Source organism: Rhipicephalus microplus, chromosome 4 (assembly GCF_043290135.1).
Source record: "Rhipicephalus microplus isolate Deutch F79 chromosome 4, USDA_Rmic, whole genome shotgun sequence".
Classification (NCBI taxonomy): domain Eukaryota; kingdom Metazoa; phylum Arthropoda; class Arachnida; order Ixodida; family Ixodidae; genus Rhipicephalus; species Rhipicephalus microplus.
The window spans coordinates 226047395-226069382 of record NC_134703.1 but is presented as its reverse complement, the minus strand read 5'-3'; the positions used below and the strand labels follow the sequence as shown (position 1 = coordinate 226069382).

The 21988-nt window shown below is 42.0% G+C and overlaps 2 protein-coding genes across 2 annotated transcripts; both read right to left on the bottom strand.

Moving 5' to 3' along the window:
• Positions 1–5075: 5075 nt before the first annotated feature.
• Positions 5076–16109, bottom strand: LOC142814485 (uncharacterized). Its single transcript, XM_075893245.1, has 3 exons — positions 16101–16109; positions 15362–15599; positions 5076–10174 (listed from the first exon to the last, which is right to left on the bottom strand). The coding sequence occupies exons 1-3, from the start codon at positions 16107–16109 to the stop codon at positions 9477–9479; spliced, it is 945 nt and encodes a 314-aa protein (XP_075749360.1). The 3' UTR covers positions 5076–9476.
• Positions 15489–20835, bottom strand: LOC142814769 (uncharacterized). The gene is made up of 3 exons (XM_075894024.1): positions 18638–20835; positions 18037–18294; positions 15489–15622 (listed from the first exon to the last, which is right to left on the bottom strand). Exons 1-2 carry the CDS (start codon positions 20031–20033, stop codon positions 18074–18076), a joined length of 1617 nt encoding a protein of 538 aa, XP_075750139.1. The 5' UTR covers positions 20034–20835; the 3' UTR covers positions 15489–15622; positions 18037–18073.
• Between the last annotated feature and the right edge of the window lie 1153 nt (positions 20836–21988).

Here is a 21988-nt window from a genome sequence, read left to right as displayed (position 1 = left end):
CGAAGGCATCAAATACTCCAAAGAAATGTCGAGCCAACCAGAAGTCCACTCAACAGACGTCATCGAAGTGTGTGGAGCCATTGATACGAAGACAGCAGTGACACGTGAAGTACCCCAACTACTATCAGCGGACGAAATCGCCCAGTTGATGCAATGTAAACCTGTTCCCGAAGATTTCACAGAGAGTCAAAGAAAAATGTTGAAAGCGTTTCTGCTGAACAACAATAATGTCTTCACCCACGCAGACAATGACTTGGGTCTGTGCACACATGTCGAACATGCAATCGAGCTCACTGACTAAAAGCCGGTCAGGATGCAGCCCTGCAGCACAAGCGATGCCAACAGGAGATTCATCCGGGAAGAAACACAAGAGTGGATCAGAAGAGGTATCATCTGCCCTTCAAAGTTCGCCTACGCCTCCCCTGTAATCGTTGTCGACCAACCACATCATGAGACTACATCGAAACGATTGTGTGTAGACTATCGATTATTGAACGCGAAGACGGTCAAGCGAGCCTACCCGATGCCACTACACACTCATTCAGAAAGTGGCCAGATCACGATATCTGTCAAAACTGGATGTCAAGAAAGCCTTTTTGAACATAGCACAACGTGAAAAAGACATTTCGAAAGCTGCTACCGTGACAGAACATGGACACTTCAAACCACTACGAATGATTTTCGGCCTATACACAGCACCCGCAACAATGCAGAGCGTCATGAATGAAGGTCTTCAAGAACTCATCGACTGTGGTCATGTGATCGTCTTCGTCGATGATGTGTGCATCTTCATTGACACTATTGATGAACACATTGAAGTGCTTGACAAGGTACTGAAGGCTCTTCATGACTTAGGACTGCGTGTTGTATACAGCAAGTGTATGTTTGCAGAAAAGGATATACCATTCCTTGGATTTCTGATATCACAAGAAGGAGTGACGATCGACCCACAACGCATTGCAGAGATAAAGAACTACATGGTGCCAAAAAAAAAGCGAAGTTAGATCATTCCTTCGACTCGCATCACATTACCGCAACTACATAAAATACTCCGCGAAAATTGCTTAACCACCGACACTTCTCATGAGACAAAAATACCATCGTTCAGTGAACGCCTGAATTTCAAGGCGCTATTGACACGCTGAAGGCACGACTGACAAAGCCACCTATCTTGGCAACGTTCAACCCAAACCTGCCGACACAAGTACATGTCGACGCCTCCCACACAGTGCTCAGAGCAGTGTTTACGCAGACACATGGTCACACAACACGGCCGGGTAGTGGAATATGCAAGCCAAAAGGTCTCCGACAGCGACAGCCACAGCATTCGACGGAACTTGAGGCAATCGCAGCTCACTGGGCCATAACCGAACGTTTCCACTGTTACCTGCAAGGACTAGAACATTTCGAGCTCATAACAGACATATGGGCTGTTACGCACATTATGTCCAAAAACAATCCCAGCAGGCGATTTGCACGCATGGTCCTAGACCTGTACACATACCATTTCACTGTGCGTCACACATCTGGCAAGACAAATACCGTGGCAGACACACTATCGAGAATGGTGAACGCAGTGTTTGTGCTGAGGGCAAATGATTCACGTCTGTGTGAAGTCCAGCGCAAAGATGCAAAACTGGTCACTATTATCAAAGGTATCAAAGCTGCCACTGAAACGGGAAACCTAAGCAAAGCTGGCAAAAGCTACCAGGTCGTTAATGGCATACTCATGCACAGTGTAACCCAACATGGGAAGACAATACAACGAGTTGTCGTGCCCAAATGGCTACAATCTGCTCTAATGCAAAGTCACCACGATCATGCTGGTCACGGAGACGCCCTGCGAACGAAGTCCAAACTACCCAAACGTTACTACTGGCAGAATATGGACCAGGACATGGCACAGTATGTGAGAGAGTGCCGGGTGTTTCCGCAGCACAACCACGCAACGGATGTACAACCAGGAACTCTCAACCCAAGGGAGATGCCACAAACACCCTTCCACACAGTGGCCATCGACCATGTTGGGCCACTCAACACAGCTGATGAGAACAAATATATCATAACAGCTGTAGACTCAGCTACGAGGTTCATTGTCACATGGGCAGGGCTGAGCAAGTGTGCATCACATGTGATCCAATTCATTGAAGAAGAGATTGTCATTAAATTCGGAGTTACAAGAACCATAATCAGTGACAATGACAGCGCGTTCACGTCCATGACAATGAATGACTATCTACATCATCATCACATCGAACACACTCTCACAGTGCCGTACGCACCACGGACTTGTTGAAAGAGCTAACGGTCGAATTCTCCAACCTTAACGCAACAATGTTAATGGAGACGTCGACCACTGGAGTGAATACTTTGCCAAAACCACCTTCGAAGTCAACGCACAGTTCCACGCTGGACTCAAAATTTCACCATTCGAACTGTTGTTTAATTACACACCTCGAAGGATAATTGACACCCAGCTGCAGGTAGACATCCACGAGCCCCAACAAGACATTGAGATGGTCCGGCAAGAAGCATTTGGCAACATAACAGCTTACCTAAATGGTTAAATGGTATGAAAACCAAACACGACTGAGAGCATCTGCCAGCACCCTATAAAGTAAGTGACCAAGTCATGGTACGAGACATCATTCAAAGCCGGGAAGCTCGATCCTTGGAACGACGAACCATACACGATAACTGACCGCGACAAAGAAACTTTCACAATCACCAGAACGAAGAACAATCGCACAGAAACAAGGCTAGCCAGCGAAACACAGTTAAAGTGCTTTCATGAGGAAACACAAGACACAACCCGACAACTGCACGATGACTCTGCGCAATCCACTCAAGCGCTGTTAGCTACTGATGACCTGCGCAGACTGAGAAAACCACGACGTTGGCTTCAAGATTTCGTCACGGATTATCGATGCGAGGACGTGTTACTTAGAAGTCCGGGTGTGTTAGGCAATTACATCCGGATTGATGGATGAATGGATATGACTGTACCCTTTAGATCGGGTGGTGGCTTGTGCCACCAAGCCGTAATATATAATGAACAAAAAACTAGATTTATTTTTCCGCTTTTAAAAAGTGAGGTTGAGGATTCGTACTTTGCTGTGATGCGTTTAATTTTCACTCGTGCTTTGACTTTAGCCACCAATCATATAACCTCCTTCCAGTTAATTCTACCCGCTTAAAGTCTATTTTGCCCTCCCTGTCCCTAAACCCAACTGCTTTGAAATACCCTGAGCCATCATTGCAGCAGCGACAGCGGAATGGTCACGTACTAAATTGAATTCTGTCTTTCGTACAGATACCGTATCGTGTCCTTCCGGCGCGATTACCGGCACGTGTAGGGCATTCTGCCGCCGTGAGGAGGAGCTACCATAGGCCTTGACTGATCAAATTCATCATTTGTGCCGATCCGTCAACCCGTTGAGGGCAGCCTGACGACACCAGAAGGAGCTTCCTGCGGCCCTACTGTGTGACGCTCCTGCTCTGAATTGACACTTATAAAGCTACCGTCCCCACCAAGGCTCCATTGCAGCAGCGACAGCGGGATGGTCACGTACTGAAGTGAATTCTGTCTTTCGTGCAGGTTAGTAGTTAAGTATTCTAAGGTTACCCTTCTGTTCAATTCGCTGTTGCTGCTGCTACCGAAGTACTGTAGTTTTTTTTTTCTTTTGCAATTTATGGTGTGACTGAAACTTGTTAAGCGATGCCGACGTGTGCCAAACTTGCGAAGCGCATTGATGCAATTGAAGCGAACTTTAACAATGAGACTGACCGTCTGGCTCATGATGTCTTCGGTAAAGCCTTGTTGAGAATGCAATCTTCAGGAATTGATGTTAAGGAGCTCAAAAGCGAAATTGACGATTTAAAACAGAGCATGGAAATCCTGAATGACGTTGTTGAGACACTGCGCTCAGAAAAAGAGGTACTCGCTGCCGATAATAAAAGACTGTTGAACGAAAACAACTTGCTCTCAAAAAAGGTTCAAGAACTTGAACAGTACTCCAGAATCAACAATGTAGAAATCAAGGGCATTCCCTGCACGCAAGGGGAAGACTGTGTAGCGATTTTGCAAAACGTTGGCGATACTGTAGGTTGCCCCCTTGTGCCCTCGGACTTTGACATTGTGCACCGTGTCCCAACGAAGGTCAAGCAAAAAAAGAATGTTGTTGCTAGGTTTTGCTCGCGTTCGAAGAAGAATGAATTCATTTCTAAGGCACGTAAAGCTAAGCTGTGTCTTGGGGATCTTGGTATCTCTTCTGCAATCAACAGCCCTGTGTACGTAAATGATCACCTAACGCCTTCAAATAAATCATTATTCACTAAGGCTCTAACTCTAAAGAAAGCCAATAACTGGAAATTCTTATGGACAGAAAATTGTGCAATTAAGGCAAGGAAAACTACCGACAGTCAGGTTTACCGCATTACTAAGGAATCTGATCTCTTTTATAATCTAGATATCCCTGTTTTTTTTACGCATACGCTGTTGTTTTTTTTCACCATCGCTGTATCTGATTCACCATGTCAGTTTACCTAAACACTTCGGAGGTGGATCATTTTCTTTTTAACAGCTCATGTTCGCTTATTCATTTCAATGCTCGTAGTATGCGGAAACATTACGACGACATTCAAAATCTTCTCTCTACAATCACAAAGCCCTTTCCTATCATTTGTATCACCGAAACTTGGCTTTCAGACGCTGATAAAAATCTTTTCGGCTTCCCCAACTACTCATCTGAATACGCACACAGACCATCAAGCAATCATGGTGGAGTAGCCATCTATGTATTATCAAACCTGGCGTTCAAACGACGGCATGACCTTGCACTAAATTTACCTAACTGTGAAGCTTTTTCGGGATGTGGTGTACACATCCCGAAAAAAGTAACGCCATTATGACCATACATGATATCAATGTTGACCATTCAGAAAGAAATTGCTGGAAAGGTTGATGAAAAGAAATGTAGAGTGATAAAAATTGTGAAGGTATGCTGAAATGAATAGTCAGTTTCGCACAAAAATAACTACCACACAATTGAAAGAAACACAGACAGGGTGGGTGCTCCCTTGTAACTGTCAATTACTTTATTATTCTTCTGAACAGACAAGTGGAAAGAATTTGCTAAATAAATGTGCACAGAATTTTTATATATCACATAATTTATGGCCACTATAAGCCAGAATGACCCACTTAACCAGTACAAACAGCTGATAGAATAACCACAAGCAACACACCATGCGCAGCATGACAGAAAAGAAAGCGTCAAAATGAACGTCCTTATTGTGTCTATTTAGGTTTTCTAGAATGCGAAGTAACATATGCACACCTGGCGTGCGGTGCATAACCTCCCACATAACCTCATACATAACGAAAACCCAGAGCGTTTCGCATTTCTTCGCTTTAAAACACGGTCTTGCACATGCACGTGAACAGCTTGCAACAGAACTGCCGCAGCTTTATGAAAGCAAGAGTCTCTTCTCTGCCTGGGTTCATTGCGCTCATGCAGCTGAGCCATCACTACGGATACATGCATATACATGCCCAGAGGCATCCGTATGTTTACATCATCGCCGACAACACCGGCATCCAAGTGCCACTCAGGTGAAAAGTAGAGACATTTGTGACGGCATTCTAGTTCAAATTATAGATGCCCTACAAAAGCTACATTATTAGCATGTACGCATGCATGCAGGTCAAATCGGTAATGCTGAATGCGACCTCTTAAGAAGGTAGACATTTTGTTTGACTGTGACGGCAAATGTGTTTCTCGAACTGCCTAATTCATTGAATTCTAATGGTATATATCTCTGTAGCAGCCACATAATCTCATTATATACAAATCTCATTCCATTCGAATTACACTGAAATGTCTACTGTGACAGGGGTATCTAATACACAAACGGTTTGGAAACGAATGGATTTTGTAAGGCGCACACGATAAATGGCTTTAAGCTAGTGCATGGAAAGTGCATGAACATACAGTCAGAGGTTTCATCTAAGAGGTGAAACAGGTTTCACCTAAACTACAGGTTTCCCCCAAGAGGGGAGTGTGCAAAATATGCCTCATACTTTCACTTTAAAGTAGGGCAAGAGAGTTGCAATGAACCTTCCCCCCCCCCCCCCGTGATGAAGAACTGTGGGTAGACCGAGATATCCCGAATATTTATTTAATTATTTCTATATACTGCAGTCTTACAGGATCATGATTATTGGGGATGATGTATAGATTGCATGAAAAACAGGCTTGAGTAATGAAAAAGCTTGTAGTATCACAGGAATAACAGTGATGCATATGGAAAAGTAATAAAACAGATACAGAAGTTTTCGTGGAAAAATGTTACTTATAAGCATGAGTACAAACTCCAATTCATAGTTGCCTGTTCAATATAATTGTCATACTACACCTGCTCACACCCCTTGACAATTACCCATAATCAGACTTGTAGGTACTGTAAAATGCGAAGCAAGCACCCCCACCCAAGCAAGTGCCCTTCTCCCTTTTGCGGGAGGTGTTAAATAAGTGCCAGGGACTAGTCGAGCAACGAGAAAGTGCCCCCTCCCAAATCTGGTAAGGTTATTATTCGCTGTAGGGGGAGTGGGGGGGGGGGGGCTTGCTTGAAATCTTTTGGTACTTGCACTCATAAGTATTCATTTTACTTGCACACACACTTTACTCACATCCACACATAACTTCAATGAAGAATATTCCCTCTACTCCCCCCTTCAGTGCTCACCCATTCGCCCCCTCACGCCTACTCTCATCATTGAGTGTTCACTCATGTTCATGATCACATCACTCGTCACTCACTCAAATCATGAGTAGTCACTTGCATTCAAGCTCAGACTAACTCGCACTCATTGACATTCCCTCACAATGATGCTACATGGAAACTTGCACTCATGTAAGTAATCGCTGATGTTTTTACTTAGATTTTCTCAGGACACTTGTCACTCACTCATATTCATACTGATGCCTTTCAAATGATTGAATGTGTGCACTTATGATTGAGTATGTCAAGGTAGTTTCCATAATTTCTTCAGGTACATGGTAATAGCTGCTAACGATTCAATTCAAAATAAGTGAGCTCTGTATACAAATATCCATGTGCATAGGTTTGTTACCGTGCAAAAGTGTGTCACAGTTCTGTGTGCCAGTGTGGTCGAGAGCTGCACACACTAGCTGTTGATAGTTGCACTCGGTTGCTTCTCGTGTTTGAAGCTCTCTCTCAAATCGAAACCGAAAGTGGTCAATAATGAGGGGCCTATAATTATTTATCTGTCATGTGCTGCAGCAAAGGATGCGTCATGTTATGACTAACAGGCCCCCAGCAATATATTGCAGCAGAAAAACGCGAGGCCAAAGTTTTTGTGTCAGTACCCTTAGAAAGACACTTGAAGCAAACAACTATTCATGATAAAGTGAAAGGTTGATGTCCAAGAACATCTAAAGCATTTTAAAGATTTGCATATTAGTAATTGAGAAATTGAGCAAATGTAGCACACAACATGCACCACCAGTGGAATGCAATAGTACAAAAATCGTGACGTAGCAGACCCTCAATATAATTTAGAAAAATAGTAAGACTGCCTTAAAAAAACAAAGATTGCAAAAGGAAATATCAGAAAAAAAGGTTCCAAAATGGTATAAAATATTACGCGTGCATTCTTTTGATAAATTGAAAGAAAACAATTTCTGGTGCCGTTGCCTCTCAACACATAGGTGAAAAAAAAAAGGTTTCATTTTTGCCAAGCTCTGCACGCTGATGCGGCATAGTCTAAACATAATTTTATTATTCATTGCTGCTAAGTGTGCAATGCTGGCTCATAAAATTCCACCTAATAGCAACCTAGATGTTTTGCCCTACCCTTGCGATGTCATAGGTTGCTCAAATTTCGCGTAAAACTTGATCAAGAGCAGCTGTAGGGCAAGACTTAATTTACCGATGGGTGCCTTGGAAGGAACCTCCATACTCAAAGTAACTGAGTATTGCACTTTGTCAATGCAATGAACTGAAAAGCCTACTTCTGAGCTTGCTAATAGCATGCAAACTACCGAACCTTGGTTTCCTTTCAAACTAACGTTTTTTTATGAAACATGCACCTTGAGGTTTCTGGAATGGCATTTTAGAAGTTCAGGCTAAGTTTATGTACCGTCGTAACATGCAATAACTAAATTTTGAGGGAACCCAATTCTTACTGCGACGAAATATTTTCGAAGAATCTGTAAATGCACAAGAGAGTCACTACATTTGATGACTCACGAATACGAAACATATTTCAACAGAAGTCCTTGAATAACGAAATTCTTAGAAAAAAGTGTGTAAATAATTCACTATCGTGACATTACCTGCATTAATAAATTGCTCAAATGCATGAGTAATACACTTGAATTGCAAAAAAACTATGACCACAGTGCACTTGGGTAGCCGCCACCATGACTGTTTACGAAAAAGAGAAGCTGGCGTTCATGATGATGATCATTCGTTCATCGCTACGAGCCACTGCAGAGTGCCCAAGCCAAAAATTTATTTAACTAGCAGTAACTACACCTTTACACCTTTAAATGCAAACCGCAAGAATGCGTGACAACTTTACAGTGGTCATGTGGTAATATTTTAAGACTTGCACGAAAACACCCGCTTATTATGCTAACTCGTAATCATAGACTAGGTAGCGAAATTGGCATCTACATGGAGCTTCTTGCGCTGCAGTAAGTTGTGGTTCACTAGCTTTGTTGGCTTTGCGTGCCCATTGCTGCCGCACGTCGTCGCGTGTATGGAGTGGTAGCAGTGACTGTGTATGCTTAGTCCAACGTAAATTGCATGAAGCGATCGTGAAAGCCGATTTGTCTGCCCACAAAAATGCCCGCTTCAATGAAAAAGCGGAAGTTCATCACCCTAGTAAATAAGGCTGAAATTGTCATTCAGGTAGAAAAGGGCAAAGAAAGAATGTACGTTACTAAGAATGCAGCATCTCGTCCAGCTCGCTGTCCACAATCATCAAGGGCACCATTATTTGAGGGCAAGAAGAAGGCTCCCATTATTGGTATGCTTGAAAATGGCGTGGGAGCTAGAAGCAAAACCTGGATGGTTGCACTGTTCCCGGACGTAAACAAAGTGGTGTCCGCGTAGTTTTGTGAACAGCAGGAAGGGTTGATACAGTGTGCGAACACACTTTTTGCAATAAAATGTTTTTCAGTCAATTTCCTCTTCCCTGTCGCTTTCTCATGCCACATAAGTTCCCGCAAGAGGAATTTTTTTCGCTTTCCTCGCCGATTTGCTAATTGCTGAAGTCAACTGTATTGTTCTTTAGTGTCCCTTCAGCATTTGTGCACTAGAAATTGCTATGACATATCCCATAAGGCATCAGTCTCGTTCGATGGAGTTCGGCAAATCACACACATACATTTTCTCATCAGCTGGAAATGCAAGTAACGAACAAGGTGCAACAATATCCGAAACCTTCAACACAGATGGTTTAGACACATGTGAAAAAAAAACTCCTTAATGTGGCCAGGCAGCTTGACATTACTTTCAGTGCATACTATTTTCTTGCACAAAAGAATTATTTCTTCAGGATTGTGTGAGAAATTCTGCACAACAACAATCCTGTCGATCACGAAATATTCTTCTTCAGCAGTGCGCACAATGCTGCTATCACTCTTTTTTGCCCTCGTATAATGCCTGCTATGCAAAATTGTTCTCTTGAAGGCAAAACGAAAATGTTCATAGAAATCACTTGCAGACATAAACACTGAGTGCAAAGCACTGATTTCCTCTGCTGTCAACTCAGGCGGAGGATCAGGATTTCCAAACAATGATACTGAGTCAATAGATGTCACTGCCAAAGTTTTCGGATAGCCAAAAAGAGAACAGGTGAAATCTTTGACCTTAGTTTCAAAGGACCGTAGTTTAGTGACAAGATGCAGCTGCTGCAACATCACGAGCCTCTCTACAATCTGGTTTGGCACCCCTTTTGCTCCCGTGATTGTCTTCAGCAGTCTTCCATTGCCACTCTCGAACACAAAGGCAGAGTGTGCCCATAGTGGCCCGAACCTTTCCACAGAAGACGCAAGGTGCAGCAGTTGATGCAGGGTAAATGTCATCATGCGTGGACTGTAGAGTGTCTTCGTCCGGGAGACGAACTCTTGTAGCAGACGACCTGGATTTTAATATTCAGTACTAAATGAACGCTGTAGTTCTGAATGGAATTGAACACTTCAAAAGGCCTAATATGACGCAATGGGCAATGCTAAAACCAAAAATTACATGAATGAAGATATTAAACTAATTTAGGTCGTGCATTTTAGTAATGCCACTTTGACATTTGCACCTCTTCATGGTAAAACAATGCGGTAAATGAGAACAGGGGCAGAATACTCGTCATGCACAAAACATCAAGTTTTCATAAGGCAGTGATTATATATATCAAGTCTTATTATTTTAGAAGCAGTGTGGTAAAGACCTCGTCCTAACGGGAACTGGAAACAGAGGCTGCACAGAAACACCTAGAACTGTAACATGCAACTTCAGCACAACTTCTTCCGAAGGCAATGTGTCAGTAACCGGCACTACACTGGCCATCTAGAAAGCACTAGTTTTTGGTGGTGGTGGCAACATACATCTTGTTTTATATTTGTGTTGTGTTGACGTCTGATTACAACGCCATATTTATTGAAGAAATTTACTGTAAATAAAATGTTCTCTGAGCCACGCCACTTTCATTGTAAACATTGAGGTGTGGAGTAGTTTCGGCATATCAAAGGAGACGATTCTTAATTTCTTTACAGCAATTATGAAAGTGACCATGTTTAAGACAACAATCTTTCACAAGAACTAAATGGTCGAGAAAGCACCAACAGTGACAGTGACAATGCAGATGATGCTAAAAAGCATGCTGCACATCACATCATGTGCTGCTTTTAAGGTACCCCGAAACGGATTTGATAATTTAGCATAAACACTTTGAAACGCTAAAGAAAGTCCCAAGAATCATTTTCAAACAAATTTAAACTCTTTGAATAACTGTGTATTAGTTTCAAGGCTTTAGACATATACATCAATATTGATTGCAATGGCTCAGTTGAACGAGTTTTCAGCTTCTTGCATAACCTTACGTAGCTTTTTTTCACATTACATAGCACCGGCGACTGATTTGACTGGCTATGACCACAGTCTGTGTCAGTGAACTTCTGGTGGTACGTGAGCTTTATTTACCTATGTTACAAAATGCCTTTTAAGTTGACGTGAGCTATGCAATAGTGTTTCCTTTGAGGTTTTTTTTATCGGGCATCTTTCTATTGCTAGTTTATTCATATAAGAGAAATCATTTTTCTTTATAGCACCCCTTTAAGGTACGTCGCCACCTTTGAAAACAATACTTCAAAAAAAAACTATCTCCCCTTTTCAACATATTCAAATGTACAGGCATTCAGGATTGCTCTGCAGCACAAACGACTTCTCTATATATTTCTGTTCGACAGTTATCTTCGTTTTTAAATTACCAGTATACTTCCCTAAATCTGGAAGTGATGCTTTGTGAAAATGAAACTTACATTTTGATCAGTAACACAAAGTTATACTTGTGCCCAAATTCGCAGGATACATTTAGATTGGTTTGTGAAGAAGTATTGTAAAGCCTATTAAGATGGAGTAATGGTAATTGTGGCCTTTTGTATTGCTAATTGCATTATTTGCTCGTATTGAGGCTCAGAATGTGACACAATGTTTACATTGCGCCAACGTGCTGTACTACCATTGTGAAAGCTATCTTTATCAGTTCACCAAGATTGTCATCTTGCCAATAAAAACAAAATCTGGCTAAGTTCTGAGTTAAACAAAGGCTGAAATGCAAAGTGTAAAAAGTCGATGCACCTGCAAACAATTGAGTGAAACCGCTGGGCACAAGTCAATACAAGCACAAGTGATGTTTTTTGAAAGACATGCTATATGAAGAAAAGACTGTGTAGGCACACATCTGTTTAAATATGTTTTTATGAATTATGCCTGCGCAAAAACCCAAAACATGAATGAATGCTTCAGTCGGGCACTTTGGCAGCATGTCCCCAAAACTGTCCACGTAGGCTCGCACACCGCTTTCTTTGGACTGTTAGATTGAACATGTCAGCTCTGTAATCGAAATGGTGGCACGATAGATATCTTAAGGCAAGCTGACATCAATCCTAGTTACAACAGCACAGTAGCTTGTCTCTGCAAGCACCGCAATCACTCGAAGATTGTGAACCGCCAGTCAATGGCTGACAAGAAAAACATTTATAAAACTAGGAGCAGCTGAACCACCAAACGAGGATTGTGGCAGCTGAGGAAGGTCCCAGCTATGAGCCTAGTGGCTAGAGGAAAACTCCTTTTATTTCTTTTTTTTCAAAACTTCATTTTTGAAGCAGGACTGATAGTTGGCCTAGTTGGTGACATATTATGGGCAGGAACAGCACCCAAACTCACAAGACGAAGAGACACAAACAGCGCTTGTTTGTGTCTATTCTCTTCGTCCCGTGAGTTTGTACGCGGTTATTGCCCATATAATGCTTAATTTTAGTTTATTCTTGCAACAAAAGTCATAACTTTTGAATGATTTAACATTTCTCAATGAAAATCCTATGCTTAATTATGGAACAATAATCTATACAATGAATTTGAATAATTGGAAACTGCCAATGGCTTTTGATGCAAGGTTTTGAGTGGATTGCAACCATCTAAAATTACCCTCTTCTGTTTTTTTAATATACTATACTTATTACTGACAACAGTGCAAATATTCTAATTCACTGCATAGCCTGATTGTACAGCTACATCACCGCCAGGTGATTTTCATTTGCTGTTAAAGGATCGGTATTTAATATCGTTCCCGCAATAAGGGGCAGGAGGAGGCATATTATTGACTATTTCCGTAATTCATTGTGAATACTTGCACTTTTTTGTCTAATATGCCCAAATTGGGTTTTTAAACAGCCACTTTATTGCCAACACAAAGCCATCAAAATCAAAAAAGATTTCTGAGAAGGTGGCAATATACCTTAAGTAATGCAGCATGAATTTTTAGGAGGTAAATGTTTTTTACTGTGAAGGGGGGGGGGGGCTGCACAGGTGAGTGTGTAATATTTGTTGGTTAATGCTAGTTGTCCCATGCCCAATACAAACTTTGGCATTGGCACATGTCTCTGTGTGCCATAACCAGCTCATATCACAGCTGCCATATTGTTTCATTTATCTCCACAGTGAGTGTTCAGGCACTCATCATCACCATCAAAATTTTCATGTATGTGGTCGTAAGCCTGGTCAAAGGCAACTGCCATGACGTGATGCTAGATTCTAATACTTTTGGTGGGCATGTTGATGTGAGAGCAATATTTATCATAATTGTTGTGCTGCTGTTAATTTCTATAAATTTATGTCTTTATTAATTTCTCTAATATGATTATCAGGCAGAGAACTCCTCTATAAAGCATTTAGGTCTGTTATATGAGTGAAGTGTACGGGTGAAGTGATTTTTTAATTAGGCACGGCAAGATGGACTACTGACAATGCGTTACCTGTGCCAGTGCGTGAAACACTGGTAATTGAAAAAGGAGAAAACCCACAAGAATATCGCAGAAAGGAATCCAGAAACCCGGCATCAAAGAAAGAGGAAGAATCGTGTGGGTGCTTTTTTTTACATTGCGGCAAATTAATTTCACAGTCAAAACACAGTAATCATATTCCCCTAGTCTAGAAAATCTAAAGGTATTGACTTGCATTAACCACCGGCTTCTTGGCCAATCCCCCTTAGTGGGTGAGAGCCACAAAAGAAAGGAACAAGCAAGCAAGCAAGAACGCGGCTAGGGTGCCGAATGTGAGCTATCAGGTGCAGGTACCGAGATGTCAAGGCATGCACCTAGCCGGCGACGACAATTACGGAGTCCTGGGGACGATTCAACCACCACCAAGGCTATCGGCTAGTTCCCGGCACGGTCTGGTTCTGGTGTTCGAGCTGAAGACAGTGCTGCAGATGACGTCGTCTACCGGGAGAGGGAACGAGCCGTCGAGCTATGGGCCTGAGCTTAAGCGCTGCCCCCACGGCAGCTTCACCGCTGGACTGTTAAAGAACGCGAACCACTAGTGAGCCGTATCTATCTCCTTGCGTGTCTGGACTTCAACTCAAGAACTGGAGAGACTTTAGACTCGTAGGGGTTTCCCCTTGTTAACGAGAACTGCCAGTGTTTGTTAGACTACCTTTTGCTGATCTTAGAATTCGCCATTTTGTGTTTTTTTTTGTTTTTGTGAAAACATTTTTTTCAGGTAAATGAAACGCTCACCTGTTTTTCTCTCCAGAGAATAAGGTTTCACAGCTAGCCCGACTGGTTTTATTTACCGAACCCGTCACAAGGTCACAAAGAAACATATGGCTACTACAAAAGCCCTTCACATACCTTATTGAGAATCATGGTTGGTAACAAGTTGCAAGGCACTGTATGAGGGGCATCTCTTCTGAACTGTATTTGAGATTGGTTCATTATAGAGCTGGTTCAAAGAATGTGAACTGTTTTGTTATGATGCCTTCTACAGGAAACAAAACAGACTCAGCCAATGCACACACCCCCTTTTTCTAAGTTTAGCACACACAAGTGGTGTATCTCCCTTATGTCCTCTGAAATTGTGATGTAAGAGCAAGCCACATAATGTGAAGTGACAAGGCCCCAATGACTTTCTTTCGGTCTTGCAAGCTGCACTTGCTTGCGCCTTTGTCCCACAAAATTTTTTTCTGCATTTCTTCTCAGCGCCTTTACACTAAGCACTTGGCACTACCCATTGTATAACAAAGAACTGCAAACACACGCTGTAGTAAGCGATCCACCTTCATAAGGCTAGATAGAATCAAGCGAACAACAACCAGCTGTGGAAATTCCAAGCAGTGCACCATATGGTGGAATGCGTGTGTGCTGCCTTTGCCTCTCTCAAATCTAACTTCAATGAAGAACGAAAAAAACACAGCTTTGTTTTAATTTTCCACCATTTATGTGCCACTTGGGCACTTTATACTTTTCAGACATGATCATCACCAACTTTACTACGGAATGCGTTTGTTCTTTAAAAGGCCCAAGTCTATAAAGGGACTCTTAAACAACCATACTTTTAAACAACCACACTTTTTAGAAGCAACAAGAAACCCACCCACACAAGATTTCACATTAGAACAAAAGCATTTGCTATGAGAGCCATGTTACGCTCACCTGTATTTGAGCATGAATTTTACCTTTCGTATTGACTTTGCAACTAAGAAAATTATCAAGCAAACATTTTCATCTCTTAACGGATAACCCTTTACACTCTACAGTCAATCTGAGCAACTTACCAGCACGCTGAACTTGTGGCGAAGTCAGCTCTTCTAAAAGGAGTATGTACACAGCTTCAACAAGAAGCACAAAGTGGTTCAGGTGGCGCTGTGGCAGGATCTCTGAGCAGCATGGCACGGCATAGAAGAGGAGCCAGTGGCACCATTCACTCGCCTTCCAATGGCAACGTTCTCTGATCGAGTGTGGGAACCTAGTGAAGCACTGAGGAGGCTTGATGAAGAGCAGCCTCTTGTCCACCTGTGCGACAGTTGATTGGCGCCCTGCCGTATAATGTGATATAAGTAACCCATTCCACCATTTTATAAGAGGGACATAGTTTTGCAAAAAAATACCATAAAAGAGAGACTGCCATATTGAAGCATAAGCATCTATTGCAGGCACGAGATATACGCCTCTGGAGTGCTGAAATACTGAACTGTGTGATCAACAAGTTGCTTTTTTTTCTACTTCCCAGCATGTTTATGTGGCAGCATAGTGTACTCCACATCAAATGAGTTGCAGAACTCATGTACCATTGCCTGTGCATGGTAAGAGAATAAACCAGAAAAATCGTAATTGGGCCATATATCTTGATGCCATGGCCAACATTTTTTATCCAAAATATACTGTTCATCTATAATTATATAATAAGAATCATTTTTCAAGTACTTAAAAAAATGATAGGCCTGGGCAGATAACAGTTGGTAATGTTAGTAGTTAAGTGCAACTCGTGAGTAGAGGTTCTAGCATATTACTTACCAATGTCATTCGGTTTGAACCACCAACTGGAGATGACAGCTATCAACATGTAAAAAAAAACAGCCCTCTAGCTTTTAACTTCACCTTCAGTATTGTTTGCTGTTAGCCTCCCATGACTTTATACTGTGCTCTTTCTTATCAAGAGTGTTTACACTTGCCAGTGATTCTTTCATATAATGTAACTACATTTGAGAAATTGTATTTACCTTAATGCAAATGACTTTTACCAAATTTTTGATCTGAATAAAGGTAGATGCTTAGGAATTGTTTATTTTGAGCTTCAATTAAGGCCATTTGCTACAGGTCAGAAGTGGTCTGTAGCATTTAAAAAAACACAACCCCTACATTGCCTTCCTTCTGAAACAAATTCTTTTCTCTTTTGTATTTTGTTTCCACTCACTGCTTACTAAGGTTAGAAAATATTGTATGAACTCAATCACTCTAATGGGGAACACAGCACTGCATGGCTGTGCTTCACCAAGTGCATCAGGGTGTGGCAGGGCACTTGACCATAGCGGCGCACATGTAATGGGATGTGTCACTCTAACTGTATAGCACAGCTGTGCGAGTAAAACATGCTCCATTGTTGAAGTAGATGTTGCAAAGCACCCTCTGTGGCTGCACTACATCGCTCCAGTGTGCAGTCGCACCGCGTTGAGTGGCACTGCGCTCAGCATCGCCACACTAAGCGACGTTCGAGTGGATAAGCCGGTCCTATTGCTCTTTAACAAAATATTGCTGTAAGAAAACTACGAAAGCAAAACATAGATATATATTATATTTCAAAGCCTTCATCGTTGTGAAAAATCCAACAGGCTTTTATTCTGAAGTTGTTGTCCCAATATGATATTTTTAATGCAACCTGTCATCCCTGATGTAGTCTACTTATGCCTTGCTGCTTTAGCATTTACCCCTGTTAGCAGCATTAGCTAGCATTTTTGATCTTTTACTATATATATATATATATATATATATATATATATATATATATATATATATATATATATATATATATATATATATATATATATATATATATATATATATATATATATATATATTTATATATAATACTATGTTGTGAAGTGAAATACTAAGATACACGACTTCAGCTTTTGCAGAAGTGACGTAATTCCATAACCTGGACACAATGGACACAAGCATGCCAGATTTGCAAAGTAAGATGAAATGGACACTCACAGGTCAGATCAGCATAATTTAGATATTTTGGAATCGTATGTACTGAATGTTTCTCTAACAATCATACCATTTATATTTAACGACACATTTCATGTACAACATATGTTAAAACTGTTTCAGTCCAAATGTTCATGCATGTAATAATGAACTTTTGTGACACTGGGCTGCCTTCTAAGGCACATCACCTGAATAATTTTTTTCAAACGCATGACAAACTGCCACACACAACATAATATATTGTATATGTCAAGGAATCGAGCTGTGTGAATTTTGTGAAAGCTTATTGATTTACAGTAAACTGACAATGCGAATTAGACATGGAAACTTATTTAAACTTGCACTGCAGAAACTATTAAACTTATGATGAAAATTAGGCCATATAAACAAACAAGACAAAAGAAAAAAGCAGGTACACATTGTGCCTTGCTTTCTTGCTCTGCCAAGTTTTCATCATAAATCTATACCAACCAGCCCACCTATCAACCCTTCTGCATTGTACGAAACCAATGTCTCTTGAATTCCATAAAAAGGTTCTCACTAACTAACGACAAGCAACCCTTATAACCTGCGCCCATCATGTAGCATATATTTAGCTACAGGTAAGCATGTTACTTCAGACATTTTCAGGACATGTTGAGACAAGCTGGGGGGAATTCGTTCGCAACGAGTTATGTTTTGTCCTTAGTCAAAAACATGGGGCTGAACCCCGACTTGTATTCTACAAAGCAATACCAACCTATGTAAAATGCTTCCTGATTGTTGCTGGAGTCGAACTAAGCCTCCGCAAAACACTTGGTGACGCCAAGAAGGACACAATGCATGTAGTCCACAGTTTGGCCGAGGACAAGGTCAAAGCCCTTCAACCTTGCAAGCGGGGAAGGTCCTTTCAGCCCATTCACTAGCTCGCCGACCTCAATGGCAAATTTCATGTCTCGCATCATGCCTTTTGGTGTTCGCAGTTCATCTGCCACGACATTCGTGTACCTCTGGCGTCCTACAAAAAATTGGTAGAAAAGCTTCAGTAACCACAAAGCTCTTATCATCAGACAATGCAAAAAGTGTAATTTAAACACAGTTTCACAGCTTTATTTTAGGCTATGAACCACTTGAAATAATGGTTTTCTGTATAGTAGATACACTGGGCCCTATTGCTTTCTATTCTTAGATACTAGGCATTTTGAATTTGAAAATATAAAGGCTTTACAATTCTAAGTTTTTCATAGCAGGTTACTACTATTAGCAAAACACTATATTGTAGCAGTAGTTTAGGCACCAGCAATATTTTCTCAACAGTGCGGCACTCAATGAGTGCAATATACACAACGGGAACAAATTACCTTCATGATGCTCTCCGCAAGCGTAGCACCAGGGACACCCGAACAAGCCATTAAACTGGACCATGCTATTCACAGCAGCACGAGCAGGTGCATCAACGCAGCAGCAGACAGCATGGATGGTCGACCTAATGACTGATGATGCTGTATTCCAGATCAGGTGGCCAAAGTTGTTGACTTCTTCCACGAACTTGCCCATGAACAGTGACATGTCTGGGTGCCGTCCAAACCAAAGGCCCGCAACCAAACAATTTTTCATACGACACTCAGGTGGCAGCTCATTTATCAAGAACTCGATTGGCCATATCGATGATGTTGACAATTTAAAGATGGGGCTCCCATCTGTATTGAATGTGAGCGTCAAGTCCATGCTGCCAGAAGTCCCACTCCGGCGCAGTTTCCTGAGAATTGCCCCATCTGTTATGTCGTCCAGGGCCACTGAGGTTTCGTTGCTGCCTTCATTCAACTGAATAAGTCGCTTGAAGAGATCATCTTTACTTCGGGCAATCAATGATTTTACTTGCTCTTTCAAGTCTAGAATAATAAAAACATTTCCTTTGGCCTTCAGCGCTGAGACGTCACTGTCTACAGAACAAGTGGGGCACCTCATGGTACTTGCACCAGTTTGGGAGTTCAGCAGGCTGCCACAGACATCACAGTAGAAAAAGTGCTTGACGAGGCTCCTTGTTCTGGACGACCACATCTTTCTGAACAGGTGCTTTGTTCGTGGAAGAGTGTTCCCCTTGAAGCCAAAGAGGCCATCAATAAGACTGAGAAGATCACCTAAGGCCACCCAGATGAGGCCATGAGTTATCACAAAGGCCATGATCATAACTACTGCCGCTGCCTTCGATGTTGTTGACCCAGGCAAAGTATGAGAGTCCAAGAGCGCAAAATCTGCTGCTAGTAACTCCGACTCATCTAGAAAGGTCGGGAGCGCCTCTTCCGATTTGTTGCTAGCTTCAGTGTCACCATCGTTCTCAGAACAGTCGCTGCAGTCGCTGAATATGTCATCCATTAAAGGCTCATGCAGCTGGGTTTCTTCAACACTTTCAGTGCACGCACCATTATCCGTCTCCGCGTGTTCACAGACAGTGTCGTCGTCAAAGTATCTATCGGCCTGTGATGAGCGCACATCCTCGGGGTCCAAGCCGACGTTGTCGCCGCGACTAAGCGCATCGTCTGCGCCGTCTGCGGTCAAGGCAGGCTCACTGGTCGATGGCGACGGGTGACCGCTTGATGCCTGCGCGTCCGCGGAGACTTCGGCATCGTAGCGAGGGTCACAGGGGCCGCTGCGCTCTCGCTGTTTTTTCCAAAACGCCGTCGACCGCGGCAGCACGAAGGGCTCGTCTCTGTCGAGATAGCGTTTTCGAGTGTTCCTTGGTGAATCCTGGCTCATTTTTCGTTCAAAAAGCACGGCCTCATAGAGCAGCCGGCGCAGAAAAATGACTTGAATGTGGTCGTCCCTAGAACACCTGGCGCAAACAAACTTTGGGGATCGATGAGTGAACTCATGTCGAACTGTCAAACCACCACGACACACAGGAGCACGTCCATAGTACTCGCATGAGTTGTGAATTTCTCTAGGCTTCCTGTATCAAATTGCGAATACATTACTGTTTTTTCGGTTAAACGCAAAAAATATGTAGCGTCATCTATTGAGTAAAATACTTACTATAATTTGATTATTTGTGCTTTGTTGTTGTTTTGAGGTAGTGCAAATGATAGTTAACTTTCAAAAAATTGAGTCAACATTTTTTCAAAATTTTAGAACGCAGTTTTGCAACTCATACAGTTAAATAACTTTGGTGTTGGCTGAACTGTCATCCGAACTCAATCTTGTAAGCAGAGGTTGTAAGTTCTGTTAGAACTCTACGTAAATGCAAGAAAAAAAAGAAGTGTGTATATTTATTAAAACAAAAATTAAAATACCAGTTACACTGATGACACGCATCATGCATATTCGGATTATTGTCTCAGGGCGCTCCGGGGGCTCTAAACACTTAGGGGAAAAAAGCAACCAAGTACTGATACCAAAATAATCAACCCAATACGTACCATACCAATACATGGTAAATAAAAGGCATAGAAAAAATGGTGCATTTCTAGATCTTCAAAATATGTTGAAATCACCACTTTTAAACAAGGTCAGTGCATTCAAACGATCAACCGATTTTGCTATTAAAATTGAAAATTAAAGTTTTTTTTTATTTATTCCTCGCCCCCCCCCCCCCCCTGCGTGTTCAGGATTTTCTGATACGCTCTACCCAGGCAACAGACAGCAATGTATTGTCATTCATGTTGCGTTGAACTACTTGCAGATATTCATTGCTTCTGTGAACTTCGACTGATATCAAACTGCCCGTGCTGCTTTCCAATTGTCGAAAGCCATCGGGAAGACTACCTGCTCCTGCGTGTTCTTTTCAATAAATAGTTTTAAAAATACATATATGCCGGTCACGATATCAATTTGCCATTGAATGATTCACTAAAGTAAACATAGATTGGCAAACACACTCGGTCACCAGACTCTGATCGATCTGCGAGGTTGAGTACGACTGCGCCTGGCTGAATAACATTTTAGTCTGAGTCCCAGTGAGCCCTAAGGGCAAAACATAGTTCTTGAATGAGTCTGAGTGAGCTGTGCCTTTGTTAGGCGACCAAACTACTCACGTTTACAATCGCCTGTGCTCACATATCTCAACGCACGAGCGTTTATGATCGGCATCAATATTTATCAATCAGAGCGTGATTTAGCGGATGGCGCCCATGTGCCACCTCTCCTCCCAAGCTACATTTCACGGGAAGTTCTTGATGAAGGTATATCGTGTGAGTTCCTGGCTAAATTGTAACCACCGAAATTTGTATTATCAAGTGCAGGTCAAAAGTTGTATGACAGAGTTGTGTGAGGTACTGACATTAAAGAGAAATGACACCAGCATCGAAAAGGCTAAATTATGCTAAAGAACTCATGAGTCGGCTTCCTTAATTATAGGCTCAAACTGAGGTGAATCCGTGAGTCCCAGTGAACACTGCAAAGTATAACTATGGCGAGCCTGTTTTACACCCGTAAAACATGATATCCTGACCAAAATGTGCACGCAAAAATTCAATTCAGTGGCGTGCAAAGAAATTTAACAGCGGTATCGCGGACGCAATCAGCTCCGCTTTTCTTAATATGATATTGCTTCTAAGGGAAGCCACGCATCCCCATATACCCGCTTCTACCTAGAATCAGCTCGTCATAAAACCGAGGTGAACAGTAGTGAAATGCCGGAGCTCAAACGGGCAATAAGATATGCCCATTTGTCTGCTTTGTTAGCCATTTTTACGCATGTTCCTTAAGACGCTCGT